General features: G+C 43.6%; 1 protein-coding gene across 2 annotated transcripts in view; it reads left to right on the top strand.

Annotated features, from left to right (window-relative positions):
* Positions 1–316: 316 nt before the first annotated feature.
* The window catches only part of LOC138569121 (UBA-like domain-containing protein 1), a 137,689-nt gene continuing 112,806 nt past the window's right edge, over positions 317–25,199 (top strand). The window contains exons 1-2 of one of the 2 annotated variants that reach the window (XM_069646804.1): positions 317–548; positions 16,600–16,653. In XM_069646804.1, the coding sequence (XP_069502905.1) occupies positions 345–548; positions 16,600–16,653 (258 nt within the window). In that variant the 5' untranslated portion in view covers positions 317–344. The remainder of the gene's footprint in view (positions 549–16,599; positions 16,654–25,199) is intronic. The other variant, XM_069646805.1, reaches the window with a different exon arrangement.

Here is a 25,199-nt window from a genome sequence, read left to right as displayed (position 1 = left end):
TATCCCAAGTTAACTCACCACGCTTGATCTGGCCAATGAAAGATCAATCACATCTCATACGTGAAATATTCTAATCAGAGCGCTGCCTTTCTTAACTGTACAAGCCACATGGTTCCGTGATACAAATGGACGAACATAATTTCTGAGTCTTGAATAGGATCTGGAAATGAAACACGAAAAAGAACCTACTCCCAAAATCACTCAAGAATCTTGTCTGAAACCGAAGATTTGTAGCTAATGGAACACACTCAAGTCATGTGACACGCACGCTCTACCCATGTCTCTCTGTAGAATACGTACTTGTCAAATGACGGAGTGTCGTCGCGCATGCGAGGTGCCCTGTGATGGGAAGCGGTGGGCGCGGTGGTGGCTGTGGGGCTGGAGTAACTGCTTGGTGTGCGGGCTCAGGGGAGGGCTGGGTTCTAACACCGGCCATGGACCTGGAAGCGCTGAAGCAGCAGCTGATGATAAATCAGTTCGTGTTAACTGCTGGTTGCGGTGCTGATCAGGCGGAGCAACTCCTACGCGGGGCACATTGGGAGTTTGAGGTGCGTTTCATGTACACACAGAGCACCATCCCCACTCGTGTTGCTTGATAATCCTGTCACTGCTCACAAACTCAAGTTGTTCTTCTCTAGCATTGCGCGCCTCGTATGTTAATCTTCACCACCGGTTATCATTACTGCTCACAGGCACCTTACATCCAATGAATACATCACACCATTGTCAACACACACACTGCGTGTTTCCCTTACTAGACTGGAGAGATAAACGTGCCACTGCTTCCACCGGCAGTCTCTACAATGTAGTTCCGTGTTTTTAAACACGATAATGCCCCATGCATATATTAGCAAACCGATGTCTGAAGCCCCACCCGACATTAAAAAATAATTGCAAAATAAAGCTGGCTTTTTTTTTTACTTGTAATCAGAGTGCTTAATAACACGTTTAGTTTAATTATCTCGTAGAATATATTCCGTATTAAATAAATGCACTTTTATGGTTTCTGCTGACTTATATATTTGGTTTTCATAGTCTTGTACTCAGTTGAAAGTATAACAATATTTGTTTACAATAGGATTTCGAGTAGTCCTAGCAACAGGAAGCATGTTTTAAGAAAATATCCCTTTAATAATTGTTAATCTTTTCGATTTTCTTTTTTTTTTTGGAGGATACTTTCCAAAACACGTTGTTTCTTGTCCTTTTTATTGTGCCATTGTTTTACCCAAGAGTTATTTAATTTGAAACGAAAAAGTTTCATTGTCTCACATCAAAATCCGCTTTTGGGTAACCTCCAGTGTATTTGGTCGATTTAAGTCCAATTTATTACGAAGCACATGGCGTCTCATTTTTTCGTTCATCCATTACAATCCTCTATTTTTAATTTCTGTTCACGTTGGTATCACTGGTGTTGCATGTCACCCCTCCTGGGGAACATGGTACCTTCCAAGGATCTGTTTATGGTCGCATGGTGGCAACCATGTGACCAAGTTAATAAAAAAAACGAGCCGCTTCCGGCTCGTCAGTCAATCAGAAGCTGACTCTGGTGGTGTTCTTCCAGGCACCATGCTGGTGCCACACCGCATGCAGGGCTCCCAAGGACGGGGCCCTGCACGAGGACGGTGCCCCTGCTGGGCAACACAGTCCCCTTTGAATTTCTGGGCCATGTGACCATGGCTGAAGGTGCAACCCCGGGCTGGGTGCCCCCAGAGACGGGGCTGCAGTGAGCTGGGTACCCCCAGCCCACGTGTTTGACTCCGGTGATCCAGAGCTCGCAGGGTGATCTCTGTGATCCATCAGCTGCATGAACGCAGCCCCCAATTGTACTGGTCAGGTGATCCCGACATCAGTGTGGCCCGCTCCAGTGACCCGGGAGCGGGCCACAACAATGGCGACGAGGTCTGGTCCGGGCCCTGCGAGCTGGTGTTGGCGGGTTTCGGGGAGCCCATGTGTGTGGAGGCGGCTCTGCGGGTGGCCCAGGATCCCATGCTGCTCATGGGCATGGGCCGCCTGGTGCCCGATGGATGGAACGCGGCGTCGGCCGCTGATGGAGAGGAGGTGGCTCTGCGGGTGGCCAGGGCCCTGTGCTGCTCATGGGCACGGGCTGCCTGGTGCCCGCAGGATGGTACATGGCGTAGGGCGCTGATGGAGAGGAGACGGCGTCAGCATTTCGACACCGGCGGAGAGAACAGCTGTGGCGGGGTGTGTGTGGTGGCAGCGGCCGCCCAGCAAAGAAATCAAGAATGGTTGGAGCGGCCGCGGTGAAAGGGGGCGTGGCCGCAACACCAGGAGGCCCGCGCAACAAGGAGAGCTCGCTCCGAGGAGCGAGCAATTGAGGAAAGGTGCCGAGGGGGTTGCCAAACAGCTGAGGCGGACCCATCACCACCTGGGCCCGCGATAAAAAAAATTGAAGGCAATATTGGCCCCGAAATGGCTAAAGGAAGGAGCGTGGCCTAAAAGTTCCTGGTCCTGCAGCCGCCCGCGCAGTGCCACAAAAACCAAAAGGACATTGAGGCCCGCAGCGCCCCGATAAGGGGTGTGGCCTAACGAGACCCAGGCCTGCCGAGGTGAAAATAACAAGGGAGGTTGTGCAGATAAAGGGTGAGGCTCTGGTCCCTGGAAGGGGTCACTGCATCCATGCCCTGAACTCTCATCTGGCCGGCCGGCATCCAGTCACGATTGTGTTCTGCTGTCTAGAGAGGGGGTCCCTGCTACCCCCAGGTGCTGCCTTACCCGTCTGGGAACCCCGAACTGTCCTGAAGAGTTCTCAATGGAAGTCGGACTGGTGGCCTGCGGACCTGGACTGGCCCAGCCGAAATATTGTGTGATACTGTATTATTGAGTTTGGGGCTGCGGGGTGCCAGTGATGGTGTTGTGTCAGGGGTGCAAGATCCCCTCACCCAGGTTAATAAAGGGTGTGCCTGGATGTGGAATGTTAACATGTCACCAGGAACTCACCAACCCAGACCGTCGCCCTGTGGACAACCTGGGCCCCCATGAGTGTGAAGACTAGTGGGAGTTATGATTGTAGTATTTTATGCAGTGTACTGTTATTTTGCATTTTGTTTTGTTGTTATGAAAAAGGAGGAGTGTTGCATGTCACCCCTCCTGGGGAACATGGTATCTCCCAAGGCTCTGTGTATGGCAAACATGTGACCAAGTTAATAAAAAGAACGAGCTGCTTCTGGCTCGTCAGTCGATCAGAAGCTGACTCCGGTGTCGTTCTTCCAGGCACCATTATGCATGATACTCCATACCAGGGGAGAGAATTCGACACTCTCTCCCGAACCAAAGAAGCCGAATGAAGTCGACCCTCCACCCGTGGTTGGCACAGGCACCTGATAGAATAAAACAGGACACCACGTGACAGCCAATGGGGGGAAGAGGAGTTAGGGAGAGGTTGTGGATAGGGTAGGGGGAGATGGAAACACCGGTAAGAGGATTAGGAAAACCTATGTTGGATAAGACAAGGGGAAGCAACGGGGAAAAACCCTACCTATTTACCTATGAACACTTTATACCTGTACCAGGCATACCATACACAGCATATATAGACCTGAGTTCAAAACACCATAATACGTGTACATAAAACACAGCATCTACCATAATCTTAGACCATTAAGCAACATGCCCTTATGACTTCATAAACACAAACATAGATGGTAAGCAGCACATACCACACTTGGGAGAACATCCAGAACATCAACAAACACAGGGCCCGTGGGGCATACAAAAGCAATGAGTATGAACACATAACATGAAACGTAGGACGTTTTTGCAAAAAACATGAATAACGAATAACATGTGCCCCTTTTGTTTTTAGTGCCTAGTTTTTCCCAACACTATTGCTGTCATAAAATGACTTAATGGGGCTCCCGCACCGAGGACTGAAAACTTGCAAGCGAGCAAATATTTGGCGGATGATTTCAAACGCAGCAGGGTAATGAGAACCAAGGACAGACTACTTATGTCCGGGCGGCGTGCACGCCTTTCCGAACAGAGCAATGACAAACACCCCGTGTGAGTGATTCCACCCGCCGCCACTCCAACATTCCTTGCCCAGTACTTAACTCAAGTCCGGAAGGCCCGCAAGCCTTCCCGGACGTAGTAGTTCCAGCTTCTACATTTTGTCTGCAGCCGCGCCCCTGTATAGACTCTTCACACGCTGCTGCATGCATCGTAGCTCCGCCTGCTCCTGCCTCGATACACAAAATAAGCCACACATGCCGTGGCTCCGTTACTTCTTATAAACTGTGGTTAATCCTTACCAGCTGTGTCACCGGCCGCCCGGCCTGCAACTACAACTTCCCCAAAGAATGCTGGGAAATGTAGTTGAAATCCACATTACCTTTTACCGTCTTTTGCACACTCCTTTCTTGCACCAGCCCTTTTTCCTGACAACCATGTTGGGCAACACCGTCCCCCTTGAATGTCCAGGCCATGTGACCATGGCTGAAGGTGCAACACCGGCCTGGGTGCCCCCAGAGCCGGGGCTGCAGTGAGCTGGGTGACCCCAGCCCACGTGCTTGACTCCGGTGATACGGAGCACATAGGGTAATCCCTGTGATCCATCAGCTGTGTGAAAGCATCCCCCAATTGTACTGGTCGGGTGATCCCGACATCAGTGTGGTCCGCTCCGGTGACCCGGGAGCTGGCCACAACAACTGGCATGTTGGTTTTTATCACGGGTACCCCAAATGAGAAAACGTTAGTGGCACGATCGCCCCATATGAATTGAACCTTGATCAATTGGTAATCGTGATGCTCTACTGCTGTGAATAGATGCCATCCTAGGGAATATGGCTTTCATGACGCACGCACATTTTAGGGCTCAAGACACATTTATTTTAGTATTTTGCCATTTGCAACAAATGTTGCATGATTTTGTTATCGATTAGACAGATAGACATCATATGGATTATTCAGTGTTTTTCAATGTGATTGTGCAGTCATTATAAAAGGCTTCAGTTAATTGGGCAACATGACTATTCGGCTAGTGTTTCTCGGTTGTGTGGGTGTGACGATTATTTAAAATATTTTTACACACAATACTGCTGATAAAACGTAACTGTTTATGCCCATTAGTACACCAATACATGTTCACCATCAAACTATTTGCTGGTTATGTTTTATGTCATACTAATACATTGTTTAACATAACCTTTTACCTATTTATAAAAAACCCTGTATGACCATTTTGGAACAGTTATGGCATTTTCTGTTTTTCGAAATGTTAATTCTATTTCATTCTGCCTTATTTTTGGTCACTAGAATATGGAAAGTGTACTCCATAAACTATTTTGAGATTTTATGAATTAGATTAATTTGGTTGAGAATAATGATCAACAATAAGTCTGTATTCCAATAAGCAAGTGCAGATACAGGCATGGCTGAGTTTTCTTCAGTAACTCATTTGCGGTCAAAGAATGTTACAATGCTAGGAGAATATTAAACGTTTTCCCATTGAAAATAATTCTCATTGCTTTTTTACTGCAATAAACTTGATATACACACGTTTTTTATAAAATGGTAAGTTAGTAACATTGATAAATTGATAGTATTGGAACTAGAAATGTATGGATACAATAGTATTTTATTTTTAAAAAATAAGGATAGAAGAACATTGTTTTAAAAAAATAAAAGACGAGAGCAAGGCCAAACAGTACAGTAAAAAATGTACATCTAGGTAACTGACGTCTGACTCTAGAACCATCAAGTCTCGACTGATAGAGGAACATTGTTACAGAGTGATATAAAGACAGACACATCACTTGAAACAGAGGTGGAGGAGAGAGGGAGAGAGACAGGGAGTGAAGGATAGGGAGGAAGTGAAAGGTATTGTGATGGCAGTTGACTGGAATGGAGAGGGAAGGACAGTGTCGTAGGGCGTGATGGCAATGGAGGCAGGGATGGTTAGTTTGGGACAGTGAGGGAGTGATCAAGATGGAGGTACAGGGGGGATGTTGGGGAAATAGAGGGAGAGAGTTAGGGAGAGAATGAGGAAGTGATGGAGAGGGAGTGTTGCAGAGGGAGAGAAACTGAATTATCTATAGGGACACATAATGGAAAAAGAAATGGAAATGCATACATTTTTGGACAGTTGGAGAGATAGTAAAGAAAATAATAAAAAAAAGAAAATGATAAAAAAAATTCATATAGTAAATATGTATTATATAGTGTATGTATGTGTGTGTATATATATATATATATGGATAGATCAAGAAACTCTAAAAAAAAAGCCAAACCTATGCCCGCTTACCCCATCGAATTACAGGCCAATTACCAACACTGCCTTTCTTCTTAAAATTCTAGATCGGGTGGCATATAACCAGATTTCCTCATTTATGGAACAAAATCAAATTCTGCACAAGTATCAATCAGGATTCCGTGCCAATCATGGCACAGAAACAGCACTCCTAGCCCTTAAATCCCATCTCATTCAGGGTATGGCCTTACTGATGATATTAGATCTTTCGGCGGCTTTTGACCTGGTGGACCATTCTATACTGTCCACCAGGTTAAGAGAAAACGCGTCCTTCTCGGAAGAGGCTATCCTTTGGATATCATCCTTTCTTAAGGATAGGCAAATTAGAGTTGCCAGTGAAATGGCAGAAGCAGATCCAATGCTACTACTATTTGGAGTCCCTCAGGGAGCGTGCGTGTCCCCGTGTTTTTATAACATCTTCATGATCCCCTTCTTTCAGATGCTGGAGGACGAAGGGATTGGTTTTGCCAACTACGCAGATGACACGCAATGTATCCTTCCCATTTCAGGAATTTATCAAAAGGACTTAGCTTTCATTAATGCCACTTATTTGAAAATACAAGATTGGATGGTATGCAATGGCATGGCTCTAAATAGTGCTAAAACTGAACTTCTTTTGGTAGGCTCGCCAAGTAAGTTGGAGAAGTTAGGAGCAGAATACAAGAACATCAATCTGGACAGTTGTATTATCAAAACTTTATCTAAAGTTAAGACCCTGGGCGTATGTTTGGACTCACATCTTAATATGAAGGCCCAGGTGAATAGTCTTGTCTCATCAGCCTCCTACTTTCTGAAACTCTTCCGTCACCTTCGTCCTTTCATTTCGGAAAAAAATGCTGAAACCTTGGCGAGAGCCATCATTGGCTCCAAATTAGACTATGAATGTAGTCTTCTGGTGGGAACTACTCAAGAGATTCATCGCCTTCAGGTAATTCAAAATGGGGCTGTGAGAATAGTTAAGGGTTTGAGTAAAAGAGATCATGTATCAGATGCCAGAAGGAGTCTTCATTGGCTGCCGGTGGGAAAAAGAATTCATTTTAGGCTTCTGCTCATTACCCAAAAATGTATTGTTGGAAAAATGCCTTCATATTTGCAGGAGGCTATAGTCGCGAAGGATAAGGGTAGGTCTCTTAGATCCGACTATTCCAACGCACTTAGTGTTCCTAGGCATAAGAATAACAAAACAAGGCAGGGATCATTTGAAGTTGCAGCACCCATCGCATGTAATGCCCTTCACATGGCATTAAGAATGCTGGCCTCAACTGAACTCTTTAAAAAGAAACTGAAAACATTGCTCTTTGCCTAAACCCCTCTAGGGTTACTAGGTCTAGATAATTACTCTACTGTATTTTTTGTATGTTTTGTGTTTGTTAGTCTGCGCCCATTAGCCTTCGGTTACCAGGTGCGCAATATAAATTTGTTAACATAACAAAACGGATACAATTAAGTGCCTTAGTGATTTAGACAGTGATAACCAGAGAGAAGGCACATAGAATCATAAACAAAGTGAGAAAAAATTAGATAAAGCAACAGATATGGATAGACCAAGAAGGACTGTTATTGAGATTTGAAATTAATTACAAAAGAGAATAATACAAATCTGTGGGTACAGATACAATTCAAGATGGACTTAAGCACCCACATATATGAGTAACCGTTGGATTAATTAGAGATTAGAAAAAAAGAAACTGATAGATAAATAAAAAAAGATTAAGGGTGGGAGAAAATGTGAGAATGAGAAAGATGCCTTTTTTAAAGACCTGCAGAAAAATATATTTAAAAACAATTCATTTGAGATAGCGCAAATTGATTAGAGATGTTATTTTGAGATGTTATTTTAGAAATAGGTATAGGATTAAAGAGGTAGAGATAAATTTTAGATCTAATGAAGAATAGACACATGAACAATATTTTTGTAATAAAATCATACAGACAAGGTTGAACATGAGACTGAAAGATATAGTAAAGTTTTGAATACTATATCTAAATATATAAATAAAAAGTTCAGAAAGTGAAATCTGTTGAAATGAATACAAATAGGGAGATGAAGAGTGGCAAACATGAAATAAATAAAAAAAAATCATAATGAATGGGAGACAGAAAATAAGCCTATAACTATCATAGTTCAAACCTTCAAACAGCATATTTTAGTTTTGTGTTTTTTGTAAAATAAAGCTATGTAAGGTTCAGATGAAGGAAAAAGATTCATTAATACCATACACAATAAAATATTCATGAATAATATTTGGACAATAAGAACACTTTTGATCGACCACTTCACTTTAATCTTATTGTTAGTTTTGCAACAATGATTGACTTTGGGCAACACTCCAGTTGCAATGTTCTTTGACATAGATCGTTTACCGTCAACATGGTCATACGATTCCATTCTGCTACTGTCAAAGTTAGATCTTTCTCATCTTCAAAGTGCATCTGCTCCAGTACTGGCTTAGCCACCCTTTCATTTTTTCTTTCGGTAAATGCCATGTTGTAACGCAGAATACCAAAAGCATTAGCAGTTGGTGCTTGTTCTCTACCAATGTTCTCCTTGTGAGCAAGTACCGTAAGCCTTGTACAGACCTCCATATTGCCTACTCCATAATGTAAGCTATTGGGCCCGTACTTTAGACACATTATGGAAAACCTCTAAATCCACAGAGTGGGAAAAAATCAGTGAGGCCCATCACATCTTTGGCCCGCACATTCTCGCACACTATCTTTGTAGGAATGTGTGAGCAGGGGAACCAGCACCAACCATTTTCTCCTACGCTTCAGCTCATTACTCAGGTCCATGTCGGCACACATGATAATGCTTGTTATATTCACATGAGTGTTTGAAGAATGTTGGAGCAGCGTTTCACCACTTCTTCAACTGAATCCTCACGCTTTTTGAAACCCCCCCTGAAGTTGGTTAGACTGGGTCTTTTTAGAATTCTTCTCCAGCAGCATTAACTTTCTTGGCTGTTGATTTGAACACATACCATATGCCATACATTAAATTGATGCTGTATCTGGGAAATTAACTTTTTTTTTATTTTTAAATCCTGCGTGTACCTATCAATTCAATTCTATCTTATCTGCAATCCCCTTGAATGCAGAAGTTCAGTGGATTTATTGAAGCCATATTTCTCCATGGAAATAGGATGCACGTTTTGACACTTGCACCACGACAGAGCTCACTATTTTTTGGGTGTCCATGCCCTGGAAGTATTAAGCGCAGTACCAAAAATAAATCCAGAACTGTTGCACTGTCCATCACCAGCAAGCCTAAGCCATTATAGCAGGGAACACATGTCTCTGATATTTGTAGTATGCAGTTTTATCAATTAACTCTAGTCCTAGGAATGTACATAAACTTGATCTTGCTAAATGTTGATCCGTGGAATAAAAGAGCAGAAGAACTAATTAAATTTCCTGCAGGTACTTCGCAAATAATGGGTTGAGCGTGACTTAATTGCCCCTGTAGGGCGTGATTTCTGCCCTCCCCCTCTACCCCAGGTAAGGCTGTGTGAAGTGTGCATGGAATCAAAAGTCATATCTTATGATAAGGGCGCCTCAGGAGTTCGGCCTAGCGCTTGGGGCAGTATTCCTGAGTGTTTGCTCCCCTTGACATAATTAACAAAAATATAGCCAGGAAACTTTGTGAAGTTATTTTGGACTCAGAGAGACATCATTCTGAACGATTACTCAGAAATGTGAAACTGACACTTGAAGGTAGTAAGTTAATATATTTAATATCGCATCTATTTCCTACCAGCTCTAATTCTCATTGCACCTGCTATGGAAGCAGCAATTATAACATAGCATATTGCCCTACATATGAAAAGCGCTGTAATATAAGCTAAAAGCACGATTTACCTTTAATAAAGAACAAGTAAGAGCAATCATTTTAGGGTACCAGCTGAGTATCATAGAATTAATGTTATATTGGTCTATACTAAGCTATGGTCTGGAGTGGTGTAACATACCAAACGCCTGCTGTCTCACAAAATGCATACAGTTTGATTTCCACATTTAAACTCACGCTTTTATGGCTCGCTGGGCTGCATACGAATTGAGCACGGCTTCCTGTCAATCGGGACTGCTTGCGCCTCTGCTCGAGGACCTGTGATGGATGTACCTTTCCAACTCCCCAGAGTTAAGAGTTTTTTCTGCGGCACTTTGTGTCTGACCCTGTCAACCTGTGCTTTTTGTCTTAAGATGGGCCTTTGGTCTGCCTATCATGCGTGCGTTATTTCCACCCCTGTAAAGTTAAAATCTAGTGTTTAAAACTGTTCCTGTGTTTTGCTTCGCTTTGAACACATGATATACCTATGTGCAAACCGAAGAAAAAGGAGCTGCCTTTGACCCTTGGTTGTTTCCCTTAGAGTTGATGGGCTTCTGCTTGGGGGGAAGAGTAAAGCGTGTCATTTGCTCCTAGACAACTTCAACCTCCATTATAGTAACTGCTTTTGAAGAGATAAAGAGCGATATTTGTTTTCACATGCTTCTTAACTGTGTGCATGCATTGGGTATCTATTGGTGCTTCCCGTTTTATCCGATGTAGCTTGTTTAAAAAAAGAAAGGCATCTCTTGAACTCGCTATTTGCCGTTTGAGACAGGAAGCTGCCTTTTGTGGTTATGGTTTATTCAAAAGAGGAAGCTAGTTCATCGCCCTTTGCTAAAACCACGCAACACGCTATTCATATGTTTTGCTAAACCTATGTGCGTTATTCATTCAAGGCACTATTTTTCAACAGCGAGTGTCTACATCTGTCTCTTGACACTAGTCCTTGCCTTATGTGGAACCGTGTACATTGTATTCCATGCACATTAGTGGTCTCTTGCTGTTGCCATTACTGAAGTCGCCTGATCTGTGACTAACTGTCTTAGCTCGTTCGTCCATCATCCATAATTCATAACACGCGGACCATGAACATGTTTAAGTTTGTGCACACAGCTCCTCTTGGTAATCAGGTTGGTTCCAACAACTTCTCGAATAAAATTAACTAATGGCTCTCCACAAGACCCCCCCTCGTTCCCTAACGTTGCATTTTTAATCATTTTTAAAATCTGAAGCCGGAAGCTGTTGAAGACAATGTATTTAGACTCTCTCAGTAGCCAATCAACCTGTAATGTGATGCATTCAGATTTGATGGTGGTAAATTCCGCCTTGCTACCCCATGGTGTAGTTTGGGTGGGGGGGTGGTGTAGTAGGGTTGTGGGGGTTTTCTTTCACCTTGTTAATCAATTAATACACTTCTTCCTGATATTTCCAGATTTTGAGACTATTTTGAGGAAACTGGGAACAGTAGATCTTTATATTTTACCAATCCTTTCAATGGCGTAGATTGGGTGAGTGAATAAGCAAGTAATGATGACCATCTTCTGTGGGGTCTGTCAGTTCAGGTGGAAATTGTGTGCTGTAACAATGATCCATCATTACTTTTCATGACTCGCTGGAGATAATCAGTTCAAATCTGGGTACTGCACATGGGCATCCTGAGTCTCTTACCTTTTGGGACAAGTTTTTGGAAACGCACACAAGTTCCTCCAAAGTCATAGCAGTTTGACAAGCGGCCTCAATTGTTAGTGGGATGGTCTGAGTATTCCTGTTCTTCTTCCGAGGCCTTTAATTGATTAAAACATGTAATACTATCCTATTTACTAAACATATCAATATAAACCATACAATATAATCCTCCATAACCAATGTAAAAAAAGAACGACTTTGGGCAAAAACGTCAATTTGTATTTCAAATTCGTTTTGAATAGGTCAATGTTGGTGTGCCAATGTCATCCCCATATATAATGGTACAGTCAACAAAATTGGTATCAATTGCAGATCTCGGTGATTTATGAACATGGTTTTTAAAAATCTATAATTTTAAATTTACATAACAAATACTTCTAGAATTACTTTTAATGTGACCTATAAAATAGACAATATTTCTATGTCCATTACTTTTTCATATCCGTATGGCTGAGGTCCTTGAATAATGTAGTATAAGCCATTATGATATCATTGGTTTAAAAATAAAGTGATACATACGCACATTGAAAGCAATAACGTAACTTAATATGTATACAGTTATGAAAATATATGTAATTCTTTCAAATTTAAATCTAATCGAAAACTACTGTCAGTTTAACTTTTGTCTCTGGGCTCATTGCGTTTGTTCATGGTCAACTGAATCAGTGGCCAATTCCTTGTACATAAAGCACAAATGAAATGAATGATGATTTTAATAATGTTTCTCATTAATTAGAAGTTTCATGTTTTTTTTGCTGTCTAACCATTTACCATGTTAGGCATAACTTGGCATGTAAACATGGATTTTACTTTAAAGTCTCATCACACAGCAAAAGATGTGGGAACAGATTTACAAGGTATACATTAGTTTTGCAAAATTAATTAGTCGCGATTGCTAAATAACCCAATTTTGATTATGAATCCAACTTAAATGATTAACAACTTTTAGATGATGAATTTCAATGAAACAAGAACGTAATCGCTGCAATTCATCAATAAGATGAATCCCTTTACTGCGACCTGAACGCTAGGTGCTTTCCACTTTGTTCCGCACCGTCTTTCCACTTTGTCCGTTTCTCTCCCTCTTTGCAGGCGGTTCCCCGTCCGCACTCTTCCACAGGTTTTCGCACCTGTTCTTCGCTCGGCTGTCCCCTCGGAGAGCCCACTCGCTACATTCCTTCCTTCTCTCGCCGGTCTCTCCGGTTCCTGTGGCCGGCCTCTCGGTCTGTGTGCCTCCTCTCTTCCTCCCTCTACCTGCTTTCCCTGGCTGCTCTCACTACAGCTGCGTGCTTGCTCTTCTCCTCGGATTCATTCCTCGTCTCTTTGGTTTAGCTCATTCTGCTCACGTTACCTGCAGAGCCATTTTCCCCAGAATGTCCCTCCGGACCGTGTTGTGTCTGCCTTCCAGTCAGAACCCTGCCCCCCGCTAATACCTTTTTTGGGATATATTGGAAGAGATCCTTGAAGACGTGCATTGAGACCAGTTCATCAGGTTCAGGTGAGGAGGTGGTCACTGATTCGGGGAAGAAACAAAGGGAGAATAAAGCAGCCGTGGTAGCTGTTGATGCTAAGCTAACAAGGTTTTCCCATGCTGCAAGCAGGAGAGTAAGAGCTCCCAGGGAATTGGATTCCCATTTTCCATTCAATCCTGAGAAAATATCTCCAACGAATACAAACGGGGGAAATTCTCAACTGCAGCTGCAGCTGAAGGTTTTGGGGCTCAGGAAAGGTTGTGCAGAACGTTGAATCGGATTTTAAAAATTACAGGGATGTTGGTGCAGCGTGTGCCTGCCTCGGTAGGTGAATGAAAACGGAGCCAGAACCTGGAGCACCAGAGATGCAGCTTCTCAGACACACAAGGCACTTACACACATCCAGAAGACTCCTCAATGAAGCATAGGAAACCACCCATGCTGAGCATATATTTCCCACCCTTATATTATCTGTGAAAGAATTGTGGAGTCGGCTCTATAACACATTTGGAATTCTCCTGTGATACCCCCTTTACATACTTCCCTCAAGTTCTCCGACCCAGCCAAGGCAATGACATTGCAGAGCAGAAAGAAGGAGCAAAAGGCCCACAAGGCATCATGGATATACACACAACACTGAAGATACTGCCTTCATTTACTGCTGCTTTTACAGAAGTCCGTTTTTCTGCTCCTGGGCCAGCAAGTTACCAGATTGCAAAGCTAACGAGACACTCCTGGTGTATAGATTGGTCTCTCTAGAAGTGCAACGCGTGGCCAGAGCCAGGCAAGGCCGGCTTGTGTGGTGCTCAGGCCCTGCACTCAAGAGACCACACGTTTTGGCCATACTTCTCACCACACATCTCCAGAACCTTGATTAGTTTGTGCCGCCCTAAGAAACCTAGCAGGCTCTCAAATACCTTAACGGGTCTCTGCATATTTGAAAGGATAGCCTCTCATTGGGGAGAAATGGCAAGTCTTCCTGTTTAATTGTTTGGTTGATAAGAACTGATGTTTTCTGCATCTGAGAATCCCCCACGCAGATCTAGATGGTTACCGAAATCTGTGCAATAAGCCCATGTCCCCATTTTTGTGAGCAATCTAATCATGACATATTTACATTCCACTACTATTGCGTCCGTTTAGAATGGGAAGTAAACAATCATTATTTGTATATTTGTCCGGGATATATTTTACCAGCTGGACATGAGAATATATGCAGTAATCGGTGGTCGAATTGTAGATTGGGCTGAAATCCCAGCTTCACGCCAACTAAAGTTTGTGACCTTGGGCAAATCAGGCAATGTACACTTTTCCGAAAAGCCTCTGTAGTTTACCAGTTTAGCATTGCTTCCTTTATAATTAAGTGACTGTTCCATTCACAGGGTCTTGGTCTCGTTTGGCTGTGTTAGTGAAGCACATCAACTAGTTTATTTACTTTACAAGCTATACCTACAGAGGGCTTCTTGTCTGTTTTTACCCATCTCGTGAATGTTCTTTTGAAGTTAGGTACTCTACACTGTCAGTTGCGAGGGCTTTAGATTTATGATGGGGTGGGACTTGTGGGACTGGGGGGGGAGGGGAAAGGGAGGGCGGGTGCGAGGACGCGGGCATCATCCATGACTATGCATACCCAAGGAGAGGAGAAGTAGAGTGCACCCCACTTTCAATATCCCAGAATAGAGCAACGAAAATTAACTTATTCTGCTTACAGCTACAGAATCCTGTTCAAGCCCTTGAATGTTGTGTTCAGTTAATTATAACTTATACAAATAGTGTTTTGCTGTTATTGCATGTGTGATAGCGCAGCAAGTAAATGCACATACCACAGAGCTCTGTGAATAAATCTAAATCCCTTGTTTAACATCCTCGTGATAACTACCCTCCCCTTTCTCACCGCCTGATTTCTCTATTGTCTTCTGGATGTTGAATTTAGTGTTGCCATCTGTTGATTCTGCATTTGATAGACATGGCGGAATTAGTTTCATGAATGGTCTCCTTCCGCCGTTCAAGCTCTTTTTTTTGATTCAATGCAGAGTGCATAACATTTTAGTAAGGTAACCTTGCATGATGTATGTCAAATGTCAATATGCAAATTGGGACTCCCAAACTTCTTTGCTGCAGAGAGTCTAGCAAATCCTAGAGGTAGAAGAATAAGGTGGCATTGCAATGGAAAGGGGGTAAAAGGGTCTCAAGGTAGGGTTTTGGCACAGAGAAACCCTTGGGGCAATTGGTGACCACCTGCTATTTGTCGACACAGAGGTGTTAAATGGCTGATTTTCCTCTGCCCCCCCCCGCACCCCATTCCCAGCCTCTTTGCTCTTGCTGACAATCCCCCTCACCCCCATGTACAAACAGAAAGGCAGGATTTGCCCCAGAGGCTGTGAAAGACCTTAGCATGGCCTGCAAACAGAGAACCTCTGGGAACTTGCACACAGCCTACCGACTGACACAATTTACCCCAGACTTGCTGATACCACAGACATGGTCAACACTTTGAGCATCACTGAGTCAGAACGCTCTGCGTAGAGATGACCACAGAATTCGGGCTTCCACCATGGCATGGCCTCCTGATTCCAAGATGATAGCCAGGTTAGTTACACCAAACCCCAGAGCCGTGGGCAAACTATTGGGGATTAGAGTTTCCTCAGATAGACCCGAGGTGGGGAAAAGGTCTGGACAACACATAATTGCCAGCATGATCCATTCCAATCTGTAGGTGCTTGTCCAGTCCTGGGTTTTATGTTGCATTCTGTGAGTCTCAGTTTTATAGTGGGAAATGCAGAACCACAAGTCCCAAAGGAAAAAACGGAACTGGATAAGTACCCACAGATTGGAATGGGTTATGTTGGCAACGATGACAACATAAGCCAGCCATCATGCCTGATCCATGTCTTCAAGTATCAGTCGATGACTTACTGAAAACATTAACCCATGGGCCAGGGTATAAAAGGGGGCAGAGCTTCAGGTTTAAGGTGGGTGTTTGCAGGCAGTTGGAGAGCTTTCAGCAGAGGGGGTAAAGAAGTAGGGAGGTGTGGGCTCTGGCGAGATCTTGTGTTCCCCTATATGTCAAAATAATGCCCTTTTGTCCTGTCGTGATTGAGGCAGTTTGATTTAAGCATTCTTTCCGGGTCCAGCTCCAGGTAGCTCTGTTTTGGATGTGTCAGTTGTTCACATTTTTGCTCATGGAAATGTTAGTTTCGTAGTCTGGCTGGCATGTGGCGCAGAGGGAGAGCTACCTTGGGCAGTAGGTTTACCTGGTGTGCATAACTTTTAACTAATGTTCCGATTCATGGTTGGTTTCCTGACTTCATGGCTGATTCTTCGTGTTTTTTTTGTGTTGTTTTTTTCAGACGGCACTGAGCACTTTCTTCCAAGAATCAAATGTCCCATACGCTCACCACATGGTAAGTCGCACACTGCTCCACTTGGTTTGATGTACATTAGTACGAAATATAGTCTAAAGCCCTCTTGCCTGCTGAATTTTCAGTGACCTGTAGCACAAGTGGGCCTCATTAGAAGTTTGGTTGTAGCCCTTCCGGTAAAACCGGCAGGCAACCGCCAAACTTCTGAAAATTTCAAGCGCCCGTGAATGGGCAATTACAAGGGCATTATGGCACTGCCCATTCACGGGTGCCGGAACGGAATGCTCCTCATTTCCACATAGGGCTCAATGTGAATGGGAAGGTCGGAAGAACCGGCATCGTTATAAACTGTGCCGGTGCATCCGACATGCTGTCCTCGCGGGTGCCACTCTGCCCGTCAGGTCAGACCTGGTTGGCAGAAAGGCACCTGCGAGCACAACTAGTTCCCGGACAGGCAAACTTATAATGAGGCCCACTGTCAAGGTTTGCCCTAATGGGTAAGTAAGCTATGCAGTGGAAAAAAAGGCCTTCCTCTTCTGGTCACATTCCGACATGTTAAAAGTAGCACTACCTGCTTTGGCCAGCAAACAATGCTGTGAAAGAATTATTATCAGTCCTGGACAGAGGCCAATGCTGTAAAAACATCAGTACAATTCTAGGTCTGCAGCTGACAGTGCTGCTTTCACAACCAGTCTCAGCTAACTGCGGATTACTAAATGCATTGCTTTGTCATCAGCAAGTTGGTTGAAAGTTCCCTATGTAGTATGATGCATGCTGTGTTCTAAAGCTTCTAGGTCCTTTGTGCAAATGTAACCTTTATGGAAACCTGACTAACAGATAAGAAACCAAGATGTTATCCATGCTCAATAACCTTGGCTGTAATAGACCAGGCTGATGTTTAGCTATTCACTACTGTGTCAATAGGTGACCTACAAGTCCTGGTGAATGCTTTGTATTCTTCCTGTCAAAGGTTCACATTTGGACTTACAGAGTTCAGTTGTTTATACAAGTCACCATGAGCAGTGGCACTTGAGTTGAAGAACTTGAAATTGCAGTCTGGTAAACCTTTAAACTAGAATATATAGATCTTTGGGTTACCATAACCGAATTAAACGCCTGCATGTCAATCACACATTTCCTGAGGGATTCTTTCATAGATAATTCACTTGTAGCCCTTCGGCCTTGCTAAAATAGTTTTAGTGTAGCCAAGTCCAACATGCTCCAGGGAAGCGACTGCTGCCACGTTGTTGTAGTGGTGCCTTTGGGACAAATGTGTCGAGATCTGGGATGACAATACGTGGTCGAATAACCTGGCCAGTGTCAGTGAAACGTTTTAAGCTCGCGGTTTATTTGTTTTTATCTAGTACCTGGATCTCTACCATGCCGCAATTTTTGTTTAAGGCCACACCAATCCCTTAACACTGCCCCAGCCACCACCATGTGGCAGTGAATTGCTTTTTTTCCTCCTGTGACCGGCGAGTAAATCTGTAATGAGTGAAATGGAATGTTGTGGCTCCAAGCAGATCCTGATTATCTTTAATTATTTAAATTAGGGTTTGGTAGGCTTAAAGGACCAAAACACCAAGCCGCTGGTCTTTTTGAATATCACTTGACATGCACAGGCAGCACATGGACATTTAGGGTCCTATTGTGCTTGGAGTGTTTTAATGCAGATTTGTTCTCAACTGCTATCCCACGTTCCTTGTGATTGTAAGAGTACCCAGACACAATGAGGGAGATCGACGGCAGAAGCTCCTTGGACATTTTTGGATGTTTCACGAGGAATTAAATATATCGAATGACTAGGCAGGCTATAAGTTTTTCCCTGTTAGAAGCGAAGTATGTGACAGTGAAAACAAGTAATATTTGTTATTGGTGTTTATTGCTTTTTAAAACCTCCTTCTGTACTGTTGAGTGCCAGCTTTTACGGGAAGGTTTTGCACAAGAAGATATTGGTGTAGTTATTTTAACCTTCTTACGGAATTTCTACAATACTAATCGGACCCATGAACAGGTATGTTATGGACGCAGTGGCAGTATTGTACCATGATTCGTAGTTCAACCTTGCGTTTGCCTGGTCTGTGTCCTCTCATTTCTCTAAGTTTTGGATAATTGTAGATGCTTATTTTGAGGTATTTATTTTAGGTGTTCCTGTACCAAACAAATACAAATGTAAACAAATGTAGCAGTAGCAGTACTGCTGGGTGAAGATGACTGTGTTCTTTTGGCAAGGACCAAGCAGTACTTTCGTTCCAAGGTAGCAGCCTTAGCCACTTACTTTGAGAAGAAACGCCTCGGATGAATAGGCCTAAATCTAACTAATGGCAATAGGCAATGGCAACTGCCACGTAAAAGGGATGCCACTGGAAATAGTCTTCCCCTTTGATTATTAAGGGCTGCGGTTATGTGAAATTGATTTTGAGCTCTGCAAATCTGCGATGAACCTGGAGGAATTTTCACATTTGATAGATATGGGCATCTGGAATCAGGGGCATACCATGCAAAAGCTGTGTATTGGGACGAACTGTCGGGTTTGTGACCGGGTCAGTATTTTGGCCCGTTTGTACCAAATTTTTCTGACCACTTGCATTTCTCCTGGTGAGACCCCTTCTCTTGCATTGCTTCGTAAGCTGAATGTCACTTCAGTAGCCGACCAAGTGGACCTTATGGCTGTCATGTACTGTGTACAGATGTGGCCTAACCACGCTGGATCAAGAGACAAGCGATTTAAGATGTTTTTTCCGCTCTTAAATTATTCTGGTTTTGAATTACTTGTCCTTTTTCATCAGAGATGTCTTTGATAACTAGGCTTAAACTGATTCTGGACCCATCCCACAAGCCTTAAAAGGGGAGGGCTTGTGGTTCTCAGAGAAAGATTCTGAGACCGGAGGATGCCCTTAACCCTGGCAGCAGTGGGGCCAGGTTAACTTGTACACATTTGCCTGCAAAGTGCCAACAACCTTACTTATCAGTGATATCCCCCCTCCATTCATTCCCTTCTCTCTGCTCCCTAGCCCCTGGACATGGAATTCTTACTTGGTTTCTCGCCAATGGCAAGGTCAACAGGAGGCTGGAAGGGCTCGTCTAATTCAGATGGGCTTTGCTTTTGGAAGATTTGTCTCAGCATACTGTTTTGCACTTTTTATTATTTTGTCCTAAATTGCACTACCTCGAGAAGAATGGTTGAACTGTTCTTTTCGCAGTTTGAGGAAAAGGGACTGCAAGTTAGCACGTCTGATGTGTCAGACAACTGTGGCAAATACAATTCAGTTTGCTGTTGCCCATTACATTTATGTAGCATGGCCAGTCTGCGAAAAATGTTAAGGTGACATTTATTGACATTTCCAAAAGAATCGCATCTCATTAGAACTGTAAATAAATCATGATATTGTAATACAATTAACCTCACACTTATTCTTTCTTGGATTAAAACAAACAGGACTGTAGTAGTTGATATTTAGCACTACAGTGATATCGGATGACATATATGTTCTATATTGACGCTAAGGGAATTGTTTGCCTTGAGTATATCACTATAGTGCACACCACTTTTGGCGCTGCTTTGCACATTTTTGAAATACGTTTTTATGCATTTGTGAGACATTTGTCTGGCTCTACTGGAACCATGTGTTTTTTTTGTAACGATTGAATGATTATTTGTTACGTTTTTATTTATATATGACTGTAAAAGAATTAAATCACTTGGATATTATGACTCCTGACCTATCGCACTCCTTTCTACTATTTTGATCTTGATTAATAAAGATTATTAATTAAGATTCATCTTGCTGCGATCTCCCGATACACCAGAACCACGGGCCGGACGTCCTTGTGGTCTCATCGTCTGGTGAAAGAGTTCATGAAGGGACTGTTCAGATCGTTCCCGCCGGTGAAGGCTCCGGCCCCGGCGTGGGAGTTCAACGTGGTGCTGACCAAGCTCATGGGACCTCCGTTCGAGCCTCTGCACTCGGCCCCGTTGAAGTTTCTGTCGTGGAAAACAGCGTTTCTTGTGGCCATCACCTTCGCACGACGGGTGGGAGAGATCCAGGCCCTTTCCTGCAAGGCCCCGTACTTGACTTTTCACGACACGAGGGTAGTGCTCAGGACGCACCCCTCCTTCATGCCCAAGGTACCGTCGGACTTCCATCTCAACGAACCCTTGGTGTTGCCTGTGTTCTTCCCGTCGCCGGCTGAGAGGACTTTGCACTCGCTGGATGTGGCTAGAGCGCTGAAGTTCTACGTGGACCGCACGAAGTGTTTTCGGAAGACGTCACAACTCTTTGTGAATTTTGGACCTGTCAATCAGGGGAAGGCTCTCTCGAAGGCTTCCATTTCCAGATGGCTCTCCGGCTGTATCATGTACTGTCATCGGTTGGCAAACCGACCGCTGCCTGGCCGTCCGAGAGCCCATTCCACCAGAGCGATCGCAGCCACCACGGCGTTCCTTTCTGGTGTGCCCCTGCTGGACATATGCAGGGCTGCTACGTGGAGGTCGACGCACACCTTCACGAAATTCTACTGCGTCGATCGGGATTCCAGGGAGGAGTCCAGGGTCGGCCAAGCAGTGCTGCGCAACCTGTTCGCCTGAGGTGAGCCTGGTGAGGAGGTAAGGTGCTTAATGTTGGGTTTGATGTAATGCTTAATGTTGAGCCTTTGCCACCTCCCGTGGTTGTGCATGTGTGTACTGCTATGTATTCTTTATTCATGAGCATGTGAATCCATGCCAGACCCCATGCTGGAGAAGGAACAAGTTACTTACCTGTAACTGTTGTTCTCCAGCATGGGTCTGGCATGGATTCACATGCGAACCCTCCCGCCTACCCCTCTGCGGCTCTTCACTTGGTCATACTGCCACTTCACGTGCTTCCAAATCTGAAGATGGCTGCCAGAGGCGGTGCTTAGGTAGAGGGCAGTCATTGGCTGTGGTCAGTATGACGCAGAGACCAGTGATTGGTTATTGCTACGAAAGACAGATCAGAAACGAAACTGATACTGGGTTTTTCTTTACGGAGGATTCCCAGCCTGACGACGGGGAATATTCATGAGCATGTGAATCCATGCCGACCCATGCTGGAGAACAACAGTTACAGGTAAGTAACTTGTTCCAAAACTGAACTGATGTTAAAAAATGTCTGTACCTCACACACCTACATACAGCACAATCATAAAGGGTTATCTGGCTTTTCAAATTTCACAAAATAATATTTAGATGCACATAGAGAAATTATAAACGTACATCCTTGTATCCAGGGTTGAATCCCCTTCCCATGGGTCCAATCAGGATGTTTCCAACACAGTCAAATATAAGTAAGTTTTTCCACTAGCCAAGTTCCAGTTAAAATATGACACAGTTCTGTTCATTCCATAGTTTCATCACTTGGCAACACAATTATCTTATTGCCCAATAGGTTTTCATCACTCTTCAAGGCAATCTTCAAAATGTCCACAAACTGCTGTTTGTTAAAGCAAGAAAACGTCTCGTGTAGCACAATTTTGTCAGGATGATTTCACAATAGTTCAACAAAGCACTCCAAAAGATGTACTACTTTCGTTCTGCCACAACCTTCTACCACATTGCAGTACTTCCACCTCTTCCTGGCCCACTCACCTGCCAGGACTAACCACCAAGTTTCCCTTTCCTGGTCTACTCGTCTGCCAGGACAAAACTACTGTCGGTACCTTGTGGTAAGGCTTGCTTCAAAACTTTCCACACTTGAATCCTCAATGGGGAAATTCACATCAACAATTGAATCATGCATTGACAATTTATTTCATACTGATTCACTTGCCCCCAGCAATGCAGATTACACCTCTCTCCCCCATGATAATTATCACAAGGAGGGCGTCTGTTCTGCCAACTTTGGTTTTCTTTGTTTGCATTTTTTTTGGCTTAGGCAATGCTTGGTACAATCTCCTCCTAAAGTTGAATCACATTCACTACGTTTGAATATTGTACCCCTTTGGCTTTCGTAATAGTGGTTACAATATTCAGTTACACTTTGCTTAAATATTGTCACCTTTTTGCGTGAACAATGGTGGTGACAATGTTTCTTTTCACTTTCTCTCTTAAAGTGAGAATTGTGCCCAAATTGCCTTAACTCATTAATTTGGTATGCAAAAACGTTCTTTTCATTAGTTCGGCATTCAAAATCCATTCCTATGAGCCAGCAGTCGGGTTAGGAGCGACCTGTGGGTTACCTAACCAAGGCCAACTCACCGGTATCCTCACACGTCTCCTCCGGACACGCTGCTCGTGTTCCTGCTCTTTGCGGGGTAACCCAGGTGTTTGACAGCTGCGTAAATGTTTCTGTGATTCGCACCTCCCGCAGTTGGAGCCACCTTTGCTCCGTTTACATTCTGGTGAACGTTACACCCCGGAGCAGCATGCAGGACTGGGAAAGCTTCTCTTCCCCTCTGGGCAGCTAGTTTCTTAACCGCTTTCTGCTGTTCTTTCTGCATTGCACAGGATTCCCGACTTCTGCCACAGCTTTAGCATAGTGTCTTGCTTTCATACCAACTGTGGCTTCATCTCCTGCACCTTCTTCAAATTGCTGCTTCTACTGCTTCTCACTCTTAAATATTTGAAAGTGCCGCTCAAATGTGGGTCATTGGAACCACTAGACTGCATACTGCAGTTCTGCACCTTCCTCACCCCAGTACCTAGAGCATTATCGGACTTGAAGTCCCTAATTTTCTATTTAGTTAAAGTTCATTCAATTTGCTCTGCTTTAATAATTCATGAGATATAGACTGTGGGGAAGGTTTTAGAGGAAGTAATTGTTACTTCTTAGCCTCACACCTTTAGTATAATGTAGAATTATGATGAGCAGAAATAACATTAATTCCTTGATTTTTGCTTCCATGTTTACTTAAGGATTTTCACACTTTGTTTGAAGGAGGTTTGGATGGGGAAATTGTATGATGACAAACAAGCCTTTAGGTAGTCTGGTTTTGGGGAACCGTCAACCTGAAAAAATGACTCTGTGTGTTAAGTAGGGTAAATTCTAGCAAATTTAAGGACTCTGGTCTAGGCTCTTCCAGTTTCTTTTCTTTTTTGGTGGCATGGAGTATTTCCTTTCTGGCTGGAAAGCGGGTTGGGAGTTTGTAGAATGGTATCTAGTGGTTGCTCCATACCATTTTGGTGAAGGTTGTGTGGATGCGCATAGTCCTTCTCTGCAGAAGATTGCATCGAAGGTGTGTCTGGCATTGTGGGTAGATCCATTTACTATTTGCTTGAAGTGCATTGTTTCCAGGAGTGCGCAGAGTGAGTTTGCTGAGGTTTTGTTTTTCCAATCAGATGTTGAAGTCTCCCATATGACTAGGTTGATAATATGGCAATGGAGTCTGCTAGCTTTGTTGCGAAGTTCGGGTTGTTGGATGGTGGTCTGTAGATCAGGAGAAACGCTGTTGGCTTGGTCGTTGAGTTCGATCTTGATGAGGAGGGGGGTCACATTTTGGGTAGTGGGTGCACCCCCCTTGCCTCATGGGAAAGCCCCGAAGCTCTGACCCAAATACCGCTGCCCGTCACGCCTGTAATTTCTGTGGCTCTAAGGGGACCTTCACTGCTCCAGTCCCATGTAAGCTGAGGAATCTGGTAATTGCTCCACTATATCTTGATTGTTACGCTCACTTTCCCTTGCTTGAAAATCCCAGTCCCAAATAATCATAAGTGCTGATTTATGTCCTCACTATCGACTTACGTGGAGCTTTACTTGTCTTTCCTGTGAGCCTACCATAGATATTGTTTTGGTCTAATGGTCAAACATTTATCTGTACAGAAATCATTGAATACAACCAACTGCTTTTTGGTTATTCAATTGTGTTTAAAGGTATTAGAATTTTATGATCGGAAAATAGGAAGCAGACTTGGCCCCTTTGCCCCAAAGCATGGTGCATCCAGCAGCTGACAATATTCTTTCCATCATACCTTTACTGAAAAGTCAGATGGTACACAGCCTTGCCACAGCCCCTTCTGCACTTCAAACGGCTGAGATACTTTGCCACTTATACTCCACCTAACTACTACCTCATTACATGTGTATAAAAGGAGAAGTTCTTTGAGTAAATTTGGGGGAGTTGCCAAAGTAACCAGGGTTCCCCAGAGCTTGATCCTTGAGATACAATCGAAGGTGTTTTGCAAATCTATCACTCAAACATTCAGGTTCATTTTTATTAGTGTTACATATTTCTTTTCAAGTAACGATAATCTAAAACTCTGGTAATTTGTACTTCGACCCGACTGGATCCCTGTCTAAATTGGTTAATATGGCTATTATCTTCCATCCAAGTTCTTAGATTGTACAAGAGTGTCCTTGCAAATATTATTCCCGCTGCATCCAACAATGAAATACGGCAGCATTTAAAGGGAATTTCCCTACCCCTTTTAATACAGTGGGACGATTTTGGCTTTAATCCAGGAATTGGGTGCCTTGTTTGAGGCCAGTACCTTATTAAACAAAGTATATATGGAGTTATGCTTTGTAGCTATCCATCAGAATTATATTTGGGCCTGGTGCTTTGTTGTTCTTATGCGCTTTTATTTCGAGGGTTACCTCTTCCACAGTAAAGACCAGATAATACATTACCAG

The sequence above is a fragment of the Ambystoma mexicanum genome, chromosome 2q, assembly GCF_040938575.1.
Source record: "Ambystoma mexicanum isolate Mex_15411 chromosome 2q, UKY_AmexF1_1, whole genome shotgun sequence".
Classification (NCBI taxonomy): Eukaryota; Metazoa; Chordata; class Amphibia; order Caudata; family Ambystomatidae; genus Ambystoma; species Ambystoma mexicanum.
The sequence above is the reverse complement of the archived record's forward strand: the minus strand, read 5'-3'. Positions and strand labels throughout refer to the sequence as shown.